This window comes from Cryphonectria parasitica (assembly GCF_011745365.1).
Source record: "Cryphonectria parasitica EP155 unplaced genomic scaffold M406scaffold_9, whole genome shotgun sequence".
Lineage (NCBI taxonomy): Eukaryota > Fungi > Ascomycota > Sordariomycetes > Diaporthales > Cryphonectriaceae > Cryphonectria > Cryphonectria parasitica.
In genome coordinates this window covers 292,901-307,528 of record NW_024468917.1, presented here as the reverse complement: position 1 = coordinate 307,528, position 14,628 = coordinate 292,901, and the positions used below count along the sequence as shown (strand labels likewise).

The following is a 14,628-nucleotide window of genomic DNA, read 5'->3' as shown; positions in this document are numbered from 1 at the left end:
AGACACGTCTTCGAGATTGCCCATGTCGGCTGACATGTCGCTCATCGGAGTCGAAGGCTCACTGATGACGGAATCTTTCAGGCTGCTGCCGAGCCTCGCCATCGGGTCTCTTGGCTTCGGGTGCTTCTCACCACCAGCACCACTCCTCCGCAGGAGAACGGCCACGGGTTTCTTCGACTCGTCGTCGTAGTCCTCCTCGCTGGTGCTGTCTCCTGGGGTGTGAATGCCGCTTCCGCCATTGGGAGATCGCAAGACCTCTCTCAGGGATTGCTGCTGCTGTGGGTGACCGAGGTTGATGTATGAATCACCAGCCTGTGGCGCCGAGCTAGATGAACCACTGCTGCGGCCATGGTGGGCCGAGAGATCTGCAGGCGCAGCTGTGCCCTTGTCGGCCATCTGCTGCAGTGTTAATGTTTCAGATGTCATGGTGTAGGGCGCATATAGATAATAAGCACAGTTGAGATGGGAATAGCATTATGATAGTGATTAGGAGGAGGAGGAGGAGCCGGCGATTGAAATGCTTGAGGCTATCTCTCTGCTTTTGAAGGAGTGGGCTCAGAACTCGAAGACATCATGGGCGATGGCATACCTCGGACGATTCGGATGGTGAATGTTCCCGTTCGGATACCACGGAGAGGCTAACACTCGAGTGATATCGTCAAAACAACACGAATTCCTCATAAATATGTCACCTGCCGCAGAGCTCGGACACACCGGAAAGCCCGTCAACTCATCCGAGCCTGGAATATCCTCACTCGATGACGAAGGGCTTAGTTGGTAGTAAAGAGGTCGACTGCAGGATCGATGCCAAGAGAGAGAGGCAATGTCGAGAAAATGTCGAGGTCAGTCAAAGGAACCTTAATCCACCGGAAACAACGTTGTCAAAAGGTGGTCTGTGGGACGTCTGAAAGATGCCACCAAGCTGGGAGAGCAGGTCGAGGCCAGAAAATTTGTTTCTTTATTTCCCTCTTTCCTCAGATTCGGTGCTCTGGTGGACGTTGCGTGGCCTCTTGGACAGCAAACAAGCAGAACAGGGCTACCTGCAGTGCATCTGACGTCAAAATCCCATGTAGGAGCGGGCATGCAAGTGTTACACTGGTGGCCGATCACAGCGGCCAAGGAGGGCAGTGAGACAATTCATAAGAAGCGCGAACATGCCCAAACCTTGCTGAATCTAAAAGTTCCACGTAAATTTATACACATAAATAAGTTCCGATAATTTCTAGACAAAATCATGTCTTGAGCTTCCCAGAATCGTCTCTGACCACGGGAAATCTACACAGTTCTTAGGTAGGGCTAAAGGTTTTCATTTTCAGTACTGACCCCCCCCCCCACCTTCGCCCCTTGGCCCCATTCCGGATGTATTAGTTCAGCCTGATTTTAGTCAGCATCACAAACTCGCGTGCTTCACCAGCAGCTACTCATCTTACAACCCTCGATTCTTCTACCTAATGATTTACAAAATTATACCTCCTGTCTCCCTCTTTTGCAAAGACAGGGTGGCAATCAGTCAGAATCAGATCCAGCCAATGTCTAGGTCCGAATAATCTATATGGTTAATACGAATCGCGGCAGATTCTGTTGAGCCAGCAAAGTGCACATGTGAGCTGCCACGAGCTTCTATCAACTTTGTGTGTGTTTATGGAATATTGGTACAGGATGGTAAATTACGATGTTGCTCAGGACGTGAACCGCTTAGCTCGGAACTTCTCAACAGTCAGGATAGGAATATATGTAGTATACCTTACTGCATGCATCATGAGGTCGTAAACAATACATTTGCCAATGAACTTTCAACTGAGACGAATAGCAAAACGGAGTTTCTATTAGCACGTTGCAGTCAAGCGCTGGTCTTATTCAATAGCACATAAAAGGAAGACACTCTGCAGCAGTGCCTCTTGTCAGATGGTACACTCATGATGTTATTTGCACCACTTGGCTATATATATTATGTCCCTGGTATCCGTAGCAGATGAGGACTTTCTATTCTTTGAGTCTCCCTTCCTAAAGTGAGCGAGAAGGAAGTCTGGGCAGAAGCAAGCATTCTCTCTTGGAAATTACTATTTATGATGGACTAATGTCTGTAACATTGCAAGAAAGTATCTTCACGACCAAAAAGGGGCAATTTTTATACTTTGCTTGATCATACGGTTCCAAATGGGGCTGGGGCCCACTTGTACTTTTGGGCGGCGCTGCACTCTGACGTAGGAAGAGATAAAGTCATGGCGATCACAAGACGTCCAGAGGATTACCAGGGGTAAGGATCTCTAGTCAGTCAAGCAACCTCACTCCATAGTGAGGTGGTCACGATGCGAATGGTATGCCTGGCATAGTAAGATGTCAGATTCTTAAATAGCCCCAATGCAGTAATATAGCGGAAGCACTCACCCTACTACTATGTACCTGACAAGTACTTACTGACCTATAAGTACTCAAGTTAGCAAACCAGCTATAGATTATCACAGACAAATCAACATCTCATGCATCCTAATTAAGTACCCAAAGCTGTAATATTCCCAATTACAGGCGTCAACATGCTCTGTGACACTTGCACACAAGTCTTTACACACGATGTGTTCAATCCCCCCAAGGGACCACATCACACAGAGCTCGAATACAAAGACCACAACGGAAGCTTCTGCATCTGGCCTTCAGATGGCCAGATCTACTTCGTCCCACACCAGCCAAGCCGTGCCGAGCTTGAACGAACAGCGCAGCGGGGCTGTTCCTGTTGCGCCTGGCTCCTGACGCAGACGGAACCCCCCACGCCAGAGCAAGACCATCCCGATAATGTCTTTGGGTTCTGGCTGCACCGTCAGGGTACCGGTGTGCACTATTGTGTGGCTGACTATAGACCTCGAGGCGGTGGCCTGCACAAGATGCGTGGGCATGAGATCAACGACATTGAGCGCAGGCTTCTGTGGCCTCGGGGGAATGCGTTTGAGCTCCTTGCTGCTCACGGTACGTGTCCCTGTGACTGGTCATCACACACGTGGAATCTGAATTGCTTCAATAAATAATCTAACGAGCTCCTCCTGATCATGTTTAGGCTCTCCAGCGGCACTCTCTGGCGATGTCTGTGGTCGTCCGATGGCCAGACCAGGCGACCTGTCGCACATTCGTGCGTGGCTGGACGACTGCCTCCAAAACCATCCACGGCACGCTCAAAGGTCCCGACGATGTGAAATGCGTTCACGGCATCAGTCTAGCTCTGCTGACCCTGCACTCCCATCCCGTATCCTAGACCTTACCTCATCGGAAGAGTCTTCTGGTGGTTTGAGGCTTATAGACGGATCGGGCAAGCAGGGTAGGTATGCAGTTCTCACATACTGCTGGGGCCCTAAGCCAGAAAAGGTGTCCAAAACAACTACAGACACACTCGCGCAGAGGATGGAAAGCATTGATCTTGGCCAGCTCAGTCCATTGTTCCGTGACGCGGTCCAGGTATGCAGGTATCTTGAGATCCCATATCTGTGGATCGACGCCCTGTGTATTGCTCAGGATTGTAAAAACGAGTGGTATAATGAGGCGAGGCGGATGCGCAACGTATATTCAGACGCTTTTCTCACAATTTCTGCCGCTTCCGCTGAGTCGCCCGAGGAAAGACTGTTACTCCCGGTTGAGACCGAGAGCAAGCCAGATCCGCAGAGCGTGCAGCCGGCAGCGCCTATCTTCAAATACGAAGGGGGAGGAAAGGTGCTGCAGTTGTGTGCACTGCGCGAGGTTCCTTCAGGCGAAGCTGAGAGCGGCGTGCTCTCCCGGCGCGGATGGTGCCTGCAGGAGCGTTATCTGTCTCGCAGGACCGTCCACTTCACAAAGAGCTACACGGAGTGGGAGTGCCTGACCAAGGCGCAGTTGGAAGACCGAGACGTCTCTGCTAGTGGGCCGGTCTGGGAGCTGCTGCGACCTCTGGGGCCTGACGGGTTTCAGCAGCAAGTGACCGACGACAAGGCTGCTCAGAATGGCGAACCATATACGACTTGGTACTACTTACTCGCAGACTACAGCCGTCGCCGCATGACATATTCCACGGACCGACTAGCGGGGATCCTCGGCCTTGCTGATCTCTTTGCGCAGGCGACGGGGGATCATCTGGTCGGTGGGCTGTGGGCTTCAGATCTGGTGCGCGGGATGATGTGGGAACGGTTGGAGGGACGAGCTTTGTCCAAAGTTCAAGACGAGACTGTCGCCCAGGAACGGTCTGGATGGGGGATGGAGCCCACAGCGAGCTGGTCATGGCTCAGAGTCAATGGTCTGAGGATCTGGCCGCCATATGAGCCAGCACATCTTCTCGCACAAGACGTACGTGTGGACGAAACAACACTGATGATTACCATCCAGGGTGTTTTGAAGGACCTACCGTCAACCCTACATTGTCATGATACCAAGGACTTTTCCGAGGACCTGACTGCTCAAAATGGTCTGCCGCCGTTTATTCGCTTCGCACGCTTGGACGCTCCAAGTGAGATCGAGTCGGCGGAGTTTGACAAAGCCCAGGGCACGATCCACTTCAAACGAGGATTATCTATGTTGGTGCTGGCAAAGCCAGTACTGACCGCTGAATCCGAAGTACATCATGGCTCAATGGGCTTTGGCCTGCTTGTCGTCAGCACGACTGGTGAGCTTGGTGGTCATTGTTATGAGCGTGTTGGCTCCGTCCGTCTATCGTGGGCGGCAGAGGCCTACGAAACATCTTGCGACGAGTTTTGGAGACGCCAAGAACTGCAGACAGTCTGTCTCTCGTGAGTTAGGGTCTAAAGTGCGACTGTGATTATTATCGAAAAGAATACCCGGGGTTTAGCAGAACAAAACGTCTCAAGATAGCCACGAGCCTGCATGAAATGGAGGAAAAGAAAGATTACATGTTTCTCGATACGCCTCCCTTCATAGATATCAGAGACGAGATTAGATCTTATTCCTTACTTCCGTGACGGGTCTCGTTTTGGCGCGCATCCGGAATGACCTTCGAGGCAAGGGATGACGCTTGAATTCTGTTTTTCCTGGCTGGCCGACCACTCCAACCTCGTTCGAATTTCGAGAGCACGACAAGCTGGGTAAGTGCTTAATTACTTGGTTAATTCTGCGTCACAAGCTTGTTGATCGACACTTCCCTTGCTCCTGCGCAGAAGAAATGACGACCTGTCGCTCTTTCTACACGAGCCGGAAGGATCGCAACTTCTGAGGCCGTCTCGACAGCATCTCAGAATCAACTTCATGTCAAGCTCGAGTTTCTCTCATTGACAGGCCTGCCTCTCTCGACTGGCTGACTACAATACCTCGACTTTTTCTTATGATTTAATATTACATACTACCAAACTCTCGTTACCTTCGTCGTTCTGCCACCACGGGTCAAGACCAGCCTCGAAAGCAAGGCACCCCAAAACCCTTCTCTCTTGGGAGGAGAGAAAAGAAAGGAAGAAAGAGAAAAACGGAAGATAAACAACAAAAAAAAAAAACAAGCACAAAGACGCAACGCGCGCACCCCGACATGGCCTTCCAAGCACAACGTACCAACATCGCAGTCTGGATCTGCGTCGTCATCCCATTCGCCATGATCATCGCCGCGTCCATGACCGGCAGCCTCGTGTACTGCGCCCGACGGCGGAAGAAGACCACCAACAAAACACAAACACGGCGAGATGAGGACGTGGAGCGCACCGCACAGGCTCTACCAACCGCGGGCGTGGCAAGGGTAGGCTCCCGGAGGATGTCGGCGTCTGGAGATGGCGAAGGCCTGAACGAGCTCGGGGAGGCCCCGCCGCCATACGGGTCGGCGAGGAAGGAAGACACTGCGGTTGAGAGGGTGGTGGGGGTCTCGGGTGAGAACGAGACGGGACAGCGTGCGGAGGAGGGCCGGCCACCGGCCTACGATGCGGTGGTGAGGACACTGCCGACGGTGGTCTCTGGTGTGACGATTCCTATGCCGGTTGCTTGACTGGAGAGACGAAGCTGGGAGGAGTGTGGTTCACGGGCATGAATATGAATTACGGGGCATGTTTATGGGGGCACAGGTCGATCTTGCATCCTCGAATGATCGGCATCTGCCTCTGACCAAGAAGTATGCGTAGACATCAGCTCTTGTTGTTTGGCTACCTTCGAGGTCGTCACTCTCAGAGTTCTCACTCAGTTATAGAGTAATTGAACTCTGGATCCTGGTCCAATTCAGAGGCGAGTCTCTCACGGTGCAGTACAGATACAAATAACTTGTCTGTAGATAACAGGTTCATGAAGTGACAATTCCCTGAGTGTGTAGGAGCAACACACTTGGACAGGGGGGGGGGGTGTCCCAAAGACTGGCTAGTTCTGCAACCCTCTCTCTTTTTTTCTTCTTTTTTTTATTTATTTATTTATTTATCTATTCGTTTTCTGAAATGACTAAATAAAATTTAACCATGACTGTACCCCTGACGCACCATAACAACATCTGATGGGAGTGATTGATGTAAGTTGCCTGGTACTCATTATCGCTATAAATACAATAGCTGGTTTTCGTCCTTTTCTGTAATTCTCCAAATGGAACCGTCCATGGTAATCGATGCCTCGCGGAAACATGCCTGTAACAGTTAATGAAAACGAGGCAGTGTTGAATTGATTGTCGAAAAAATAGATTATGTAGTGTGATTATCAATTACTCAACATGTCATAAACCTTACCGTTTACTCTCAAGTCCAATGCGGACTCAATCCAAGATGAGCATTGAGCCGCGATCGCCAGACCAACCCTGGAGCCGCACACTCCTTCGGCCCCCTACTTAAGCTTGTTTTGAGGCACTACGTTGCGCAGCTCGCCTACTTCCGTGCTAACCTGAAAGTGCCTAAGCAACTCAGATAGGTGGCACGGCTTCGAACACTGCACTTTGTTTTGCTCACAAGACGAGGCCCCCATGGAGGGAAGCACAACTGCCTAATGAAACCTCGACTGGGGGGTTGGGAACATCACGAGCACTTGTCGCTATACCATAGTAGACCAGGATCTACAATGCAGCTGTGGCGCGTTCCTTTGCGGCGCCACCCTCGTCTTGGCAAAATAGTACTTCACAATACCAATACCCTGAGAACTTGGACACAAGTATTCTGCCTTGATCTTGGCACATGCACAGAGATATCAACTAGGCAAGATTCCTCTGAGGCTGACCAGAGATGATGGCCCTGGAATATTGCCACCCCTTCACCCCCCCACCCCACCAAAACAACCTGTCTTCCTCCCCAGAGGCCCTGACCGGGTTTATGATGGGGAGATGGAGACACTGCTGTAGGAGCACAGAATACAAGAATGCAAACATACCTACGAGTTATATAACGAGACTGCTAGAAGAGGGAAAGCCACCCCGCCAAACTTCGCTGATTGAAGGTGCTTCTGCCGTTTTCAGCAAACTCTCGTGCCTGCGTATTATTCAACTAGTCATGACGACGAGCAACGCAATGAAGCTCCTAGCGAGAGATTTGGACGACCTAGGCTACAACAACCATCAGTGGATCTACGCATGGCTGGTAGTATTGGCGCTCGTGGGGACTCTGGCCGTCGCGTTCCGTGTCTGGGCCCGGCGCCTCGAGGATGTCAAGCTGGGCTGGGATGACTGGACGGCCATCACTTCTCTGGTAATTACACGCTCTGAACACTGACCTCCGGATGTTCTAACGACATTGTAGGCCTTTTGTTGGGGTCTTGTTGGTATTAGTATTCACGGTGCGCACGACATTAAACCCCCCTCGATATTCCTAGGTTAAGCTTCTGTCTGGGCTGTAAATTTTGACCGTTCTGCTTGAAAACAGCCGTTCGCCTATATCTTGGGCCGTATACGGAAATAGTGAGCTTTGCAAACATCTCGATGGTAAGTCAGCTGAACCTCGCCTCCGAATGTGGCCCGTGAGGCTTTGAACACACCCTGTGCTCATCGTTGACAAAATACTTGCTTTGTCCAACAGTACACCTTCATCGCCAGCCTGATCTACACTGTCGATGTGACTCTTGTCAAAGTGTCGGTCCTGCTCACGTATTACCGCCTCTTCCCAAACCGTCCGATGCGAATTGCCACGAGGATGCTTACCGCGCTGGCTGTGGCTTGGGGTCTCGCCAAGTTCTTCCTCACCCTGTTCGCGTGTCACCCAATCGCAAGTCTATGGGAATTCGCGGAGGCAAGACAGTGCTTGAACCTGGTTTCGCTCGCCGTGGGAACTGGAGTGAGCGACATCGTTCTCAACAGCCTCATCTTGGTGCTGCCCGCCAGAGAAGCCTGGAAGTTACACCTGCCCGTTCGATACAAGCTGGCGGTGTGTGGCATATTTGTGATAGGAATCCTGTGAGTGTGGCCTCGTCCCCAGCAGATCACAATATCATTATCACCACTGCACCCACCCACCAGGCTCATCCAAACAAGGCCCATCCATCTTCTGACACCAACCAGGACTGTCATCGCCAGTATCTTCCGCCTGCTCAATAGTCTATCCTCCTCGTCGACGTCTGTCAATGACTCTACAGGTAAGCCTGTCTGGTGGTGAAGGAGTGGAGGAAGATCATCTCCAACGCGTCATCCGTGTCTTTGCTGATGATCCCGACCATTCTACAGTCAACTTCGCCTCGGTTTGGATCTGGACCATCGCCGAGGTCAGCCTCGGGGTCTTCGGCGGCTGCCTTCTGGTGATGTTACCCATCGCGCGGAGGATCAAGACATTATTCCCCAGCCGCAAACCAGTTTCAGAAGAAACGGAGGCGATAAAGTCGAGCTCCAATGTCCAGACAGTCGGCTCAAGTGTAGTCAACACGAGCCAGGACCATGGTCACCAGAGGGTCCTGGTGGAGGCTGGTCCTGGAGAGCGAGTTCCTGAGCTATACGGGTCATCGAACCCCGAGTTCGGGTGGACTGGTAGGAGGGAGCTTGAAGGTGACTTGCCGGTGCTTGGCCGTCCTGGTGGCAGGAGTGAGCTAGCCTCGGTAGAATATCATAGGTGAAGATCTTGTATTGGAATAATACGACTGGAACCGGCAAAAGGGTGCAAAAAGGAAAGGAGGGGTGGTCCGAGCAGAAGACCCTGTGCGACTTTGTTGTCTCGGTTTCTTGAATGGCCCTGATGGACTCGACCTAGGTGCTAGACTTCTCAAAATCGATACCCATATCTGTAAGTGTTTCCGGAGTCCCAATTGGTCTTCAGGATAGGTTTCAGAAGAAATAGAAGAAAAGGTTGATGATACAAAGCCAATGCTTTCGAAATAAAGAGTATTGGCCGGAAAGACCACAGGTCAGTGTTTCGTCTCCCACTTAAGGAAGACTGCTGAGGTTCAAGGGTAGGGGCAGGGACCACAGTGAGCTACAGGGGACAGGGGGCTAAGCCAGGTTGAGCAGCTCAAGCACATGGGGCCCAGGACCTCGGCTCCTAGTGCCCGTGTCTGGGGGAACATTCACATGTTGCGCTGTGAACTTTCGGCGTAGGATGTTGTCATGACCCAGCCGACGTTGTCCTGTTCCCGGTCCGTCTTGCGATTTCCCGACTTTCTCTAAACGCTTCTCCCAAACCCCATAAAACCTTCTTGCACTTGGTCACATTCCTCTTAATTTCCTCCTCTTTCCAACTTGCTATTGCTTTCGCTCCAACCTCATATAAGTCACCGCCCCATCTCTACCGTCATCATCCTCCCCATCGAGATACCGCCAAGATGTCGCTGAAGAACGGTACGTGCGCCCACGCCCCCCAAGGTGATGCTTACGATGATCACTCTGGCTGATGATGGTCAACTGAACAGACAAGTTCCCCGCCTCGGCCTTCTTCGAGACCATGAACCAGGTGCTGCAGTCCAGTGAGGCCGAGAAGAAGCAGGCGATGGATATGGGTAAGGGCATCTATGCCTTTACGATCAAGAACGCAGCCGGGGAGACGGACAGCTGGCACATCGATCTGAAGAACGAGGGCAATGTCGCCAAGGGCACTGGTGACAAGCCTGATGGTACGCATCCCCCGGAGATAGTAGCACAAAGAAATTCACACCCAAAGCTGACATGGTCCTGGCTCACACACAGTCACCCTCTCCCTCTCCGAATCCGACTTCGCTAGCCTCGTCTCCGGAAAGGGCAATGCCCAGAGGTTATTCATGTCTGGCAAGCTGAAGATTAAGGGCAACGTGATGAAGGCCACCAAGCTGGATCCTATCCTCAAGCAGGCGCAGACCAAGGCCAAGCTGTAGAGGATGCGGTTTGGGATGCGATATGATGGGATGTGGACAGACTGGAACGGCCAGCCTTGGGGTTTTGGCTGAGTCAAGGAGGGACTACTTACTTGGATTGAGCCCTGCAGATGTTGGTTTAGATGCCGGCGTTAAGACACACTCTTTATTTCTACTCGCTTTCCATTTCTGGCCAGCATTAGTGTATATTACAGCAACGGCTCTCATCAAGAATCCGATTCACTTGCAAAGATAGGAACCTCTGATCGACCTCGGGACGTATTGGGTGTCGAAATCGGGACCTGCCTTGCCTGACAACTGTCAGCCAGCTGCAGACCAGCTGCAGACCTTGTTGGATTACATATCACGGTGGTAGTGAGTGAACTGGCAGGCATAGGGGGTCTTGTATGGCCATGACACCACCTGCTAAGAAAAAAGCGGGCCCTTAGCTTCACCGTCGCCGCTTCCAGCCTGTCAGTGGGCTGGCTGCCTTTGCCCCTAGACCTTACCCAGCAGCCCAGCAGCCCAGCACCGTTGCCCGCCTCTCTATCCCTAAATCCCAAGCAAACCAGCCCGCCCAAAACCAACCCAGGAGTTTTTTTTTCTCTCTACCTGACTTCTTGTTGCGTCGCGCGATCCAGGCGAGCTGATCCCTCCCGCATCGCATCGCAACTCACCCACCACCGGACACCCCTCGACTACACTTCGCCCATCCACATAGCCTCTTTGGCTCGAAAGATTTTGCCTCCTCCTCCCATTTCCTTCGCATCCACTGCATTTGCGACGCGTGATTTCTTTTCTTTTCTTGATGAAGCCTTTCCTGGTTGTCATTGCCAGTTGAATCGCAACGCGCTGCCGCCTTTGTTTATCCTTCACCAAAGGAGAAAGCTTTGTTGGCGTCTGGCTTATTTCTTCTTTTTCCCAATTCATTCATCCTCGAGCCACCAGAGAGCGGTTCGACTTTTTTAGTCCCACCTCTTCTCATACACGCGCTCTCTCCCTCCCATTCCCTCCCCCCCACCCCCCCGGCCCCTCTCCTCTCTCCAGCCGATCGCGTGGCATCGACTTCGCCCGGCTCGAATCCCCGCGCTGTCCTGCCTTGACGCGCCGTCTCGCGACGTCGAGCCACGTTCCGAGATCCGTTCCCAACCTAGAGTACCACTACCACCTCTTATAACGGCGTCAGCTCGAACAGTCAACCTTCTGAACTAGTGTAGTGCGCCGCATCTTCATCATGGAGTCCTCGCGGCAGCGCGCACAGGTCCGTCCTGGTTACAATGTCAACCGGTCATTTGGTCTGGCTGCTTCCACCTATTCTACTACTGGAGATATAGGGCACACTCCTCCAAGGCCTATGGGTAGCTGGAGGACCACAGGCCCTGCCGGCAACGCCAAGCAGGCTGGTGCATCGGTCATGGCTGGAAGGAAACTCTTCAACCGAACTCAAAACCCGGCTAGGGGCGGCACCAACACTACAAAGTCCTTCTCCGACGTGCCTACGAACACGCCCGGCAGGGTCTTTGCAAGCTCCTCCTTCAGAGCCGGCACCACAAATATGAATAACTCCAAGTTCACCTTCTCTCCCCGCGTACCTTCCAACACGTTACGCGAGAATTTTCCAAAGACGACGCCCGGCCGATCCTTTCGAGGTGCCTCTGCCGACATGACCGGTCGGAGCATGTCCAAGACCGCTGCTAGCAACCTCTTTTCGATGAGGATCGCGTCGCCCCCTCCCGACCTCGATGGCGAAGAGCTCGCGAAGCAAGTGCCCGAGAACCCAAACAGGGTCGGTTCGATATATGCTGATGAGTTCTTGGCTCATTTGGTGCCATCCGAGCTGGACGACCTTCAGCGGCGCCAGTTCCTCTGCATCCTCGACCTGCGCAGACTCAAGTATGCCGCGAACGAGATCTTTGCCAAGAAGGACTGGAGGGTAAACATTATGAACTTCGCCAAGGAGTACGAGAAGAGCCGCAGCTTGATCATGCTGCGATATGGCCTCTACGAGTTCAAGACTGTGCCCGCCTCCCGAGAGGTGCTGAAGAAGTGGAAGCAGGAAAACAACGTACCAGATGAGGATGAGGAGATGGACGATGACTCGGCCCCGAGGTCAAATGGCGGGCAGGGCAGCTTCCGCGCGTCCGTGAAGAGACGCGCTGATAACGATCTGACTAAGGATACTCTCTCATCTCAGCCCAAGCGCCGACAAACAGAGCGAGAGCCCCTTACGGAGTCTGCAGCGCCAGCTTCTAATGCGGGTGCCACGCCTTTTGCGAAAAAGACGAAGCGCGGCTCTGAGCAGATGGACCAGGACGAGGAGAATCAACCCAGCAAGCTCCAGAAATCGAAGCCATCTGCGACCTTGTCGCTGTTCGAGGAAGTTGCCAACAACACCCCCGCCAAGCGCACCGCCAGCCCACCGAAGCAGCCCTCCTCAAAAGCAGACACCGCAGCTAGCAAACCTCAGTCCAGCCTCTTTGCCCAGCCCTCTGGGTCTGTTCTTAGCGGCGGCTCAAAATCTCTGGCCCCCAGCGGCAACATTTTTGGTCATCTCTCTGAGCAGAACACCCCGGCGGGTAGTGACGACGAGGACGAGAGCGAGGCCGATGGCGAAGGCGAGTCTGATAACGACGTGGAGGAAGTCCCACCCCCTGAGAAGAAGCCTGCCGCCGCCGGTGCTCCTTTTGGGAACGCGTCGTCGCTCTTTAATAGCAAGCCCAGTGCTACGTTTGGCAGTGTTTCTGGGAATGGTGACCTCTTTGGCCAGGGATCGAGCAACATGGATCGCGTCACCAAGGCATCTCAGGTAGAGTCTGTCAACCCTTCTGAGAAGCGACCTGCTAGCCCGCCGAAGCAGAGCATGCCCCAAGACAAGACATGGAACCCCAACACGCCCATTAAGTTCGGTGCCGAGCCTGCTTCGACGAGTACGCCGCTGTTTGGCATGTCGACTGCACAGCCGAGCTTTATCTTCTCCAAGCCGGACAACGCATCTGGACTCAAATTCGGGTCTGCAGAAACGCCCAAGCCCAGTAGTACCGGCGCCCTCGGTACCCAGGTTCAGGACTTTGCCAAGGAGACGCCCAAGCCAGCCGCATCATCGTTATTCGGTCAGGCCGACAAGCCATCGGAGACGAGCGGTGGGCTCTTCGGCACCGCGCCCAAGGCATCTCTCTTTGGAAAGCCTGAGGAGCCGAAGACCTCTGGCTTCACTGCAGCGCCTTCTACACCCAGTCTCTTCGGGTCTAAATCTCAAAATGTCAGCTCAACTACACCGTTCGGCAAGCCAGCCGAGACCCCCGCCACCCAAGGCCAGTCCAAGTCTCTCTTCTCTGGTCTGAACGCTGCAGCTCCCAGTACGCAGCCTCAAGGCACCTCTCTCTTTGGCAACCCCAGTGACAAGCCGGCCGGTTCATTGTTCGCCACGACAAACGGCGAAAAGTCATCTACAACCCCGGCATTATTTGGTGCCCCGAGCACGACGGAGGAAAAGAAGGAAGAGTCGACTGCCAAGAAGAGAAAGCCGGAACCTGATACCGCCGAACAGCCGACCAAGAAATACACATTTGGTGGGAATGCACCGACCCCTGCTGAGAAATTGCCACCAAAGACTGCCGCCGCCGCCAACGGAGCTCAAGACGCAGCCTCTGTCTTCGGTGCCCCTGCCGCAGGAGACAAGAAGTATACCTTTGGTGCTGCTCCGGCTGCCGCTCCTACGCCTGCTACTACGTCTCTGTTTGGAAGTGCCAAGCCAGCTCAGGCCGAGCCAGCGAAGACGCAGTCCAGCCTCTTCTCTACCCCGAGCACTGGGTTCACGTTCGGCTCTCAGCCATCCACTTCCGCCGCCGACCCTCCAGCAAGCAGTCTGTTCGGCGCGCCCAAGGACAGTTCATCTAATGCAAATCAACCCTCAGCATTCTCCTTCGGTAGCACTACTGCAGCACCTGCAGCCTCTGCAGGTTCCTTTACCTTCAATGCTGGCGGCGGCGGGGACTCGTTCAACAATCCCTTCGCGAATGGCACTGGTGCCTCACAGCCTCCATCATTCGATTTCGGTGCCTCAACAAACGCATCAGGCTCTGCACCATTCCAGTTCGGAAGCACTACTCCAGCGGCTCCTTCTTCGACGTTCAGCTTTGGAGCTGGTTCGCAGCCTGCGAACGAATCGTCTGCGCCATCTAATAGCCTGTTTGGTGGAGGGGCTACGAATGGCGGATCGTCCATGTTCAACTTTGGCGGCGCGTCACAGCAACCATCACAGCCTGCCCCGTCTGGCCTCTTCTCGGGCCAGCCAGCAAACGCAGCCCAGGGAATCTTCGCCAGCCAACTTGCGGCCCCGCCTGCTGGGAGCTCCACCGGCACGAGTAAGTAGCATTTCCTTCGTTTTGCGTGATTTTCTGAACAGTGCGTTGATTTTATGATGTTCATAATTAACGTCATGTAAAGATACCCCTTTGTTTGGCGGAGCGTCTA

General features: G+C 53.3%; 4 protein-coding genes across 4 annotated transcripts; all 4 read left to right on the top strand.

The window, feature by feature from the left end:
- Positions 1–3,186: 3,186 nt before the first annotated feature.
- Positions 3,187–4,140, top strand: M406DRAFT_268419 (HET-domain-containing protein; the record flags this gene model as incomplete). The annotated part of the gene is made up of 1 exon (XM_040917939.1): positions 3,187–4,140. A coding segment is annotated over one exon (954 nt), but the record flags the coding sequence as incomplete, so codon positions are not given.
- Positions 4,141–5,488: 1,348 nt separating this feature from the next.
- M406DRAFT_334143 (uncharacterized protein) lies at positions 5,489–6,068 on the top strand (the record flags this gene model as incomplete). Its single annotated transcript, XM_040920907.1, has 2 exons — positions 5,489–5,878; positions 6,012–6,068. The coding sequence occupies 2 exons, from the start codon at positions 5,489–5,491 to the stop codon at positions 6,066–6,068; spliced, it is 447 nt and encodes a 148-aa protein (XP_040771489.1).
- A 1,353-nt stretch (positions 6,069–7,421) lies between these two features.
- On the top strand, positions 7,422–8,949 carry M406DRAFT_73001 (uncharacterized protein; the record flags this gene model as incomplete). Its single annotated transcript, XM_040925601.1, has 6 exons — positions 7,422–7,598; positions 7,650–7,686; positions 7,773–7,831; positions 7,926–8,299; positions 8,363–8,478; positions 8,567–8,949. The coding sequence occupies 6 exons, from the start codon at positions 7,422–7,424 to the stop codon at positions 8,947–8,949; spliced, it is 1,146 nt and encodes a 381-aa protein (XP_040771488.1).
- Positions 8,950–9,634: 685 nt separating this feature from the next.
- Positions 9,635–10,327, top strand: M406DRAFT_282244 (sterol-binding-like protein). Its single transcript, XM_040918472.1, has 3 exons — positions 9,635–9,667; positions 9,739–9,939; positions 10,013–10,327. Exons 1-3 carry the CDS (start codon positions 9,652–9,654, stop codon positions 10,174–10,176), a joined length of 381 nt encoding a protein of 126 aa, XP_040771487.1. The 5' UTR covers positions 9,635–9,651; the 3' UTR covers positions 10,177–10,327.
- Positions 10,328–14,628: the final 4,301 nt, after the last annotated feature.

Bases quoted from the DNA above. Each gene is read 5' to 3' on its own strand.
- M406DRAFT_282244 (XM_040918472.1), top strand. The intron at 9,940-10,012 runs GTACGCATCCCC...GCTCACACACAG, and splicing joins CACTGGTGACAAGCCTGATG to TCACCCTCTCCCTCTCCGAA.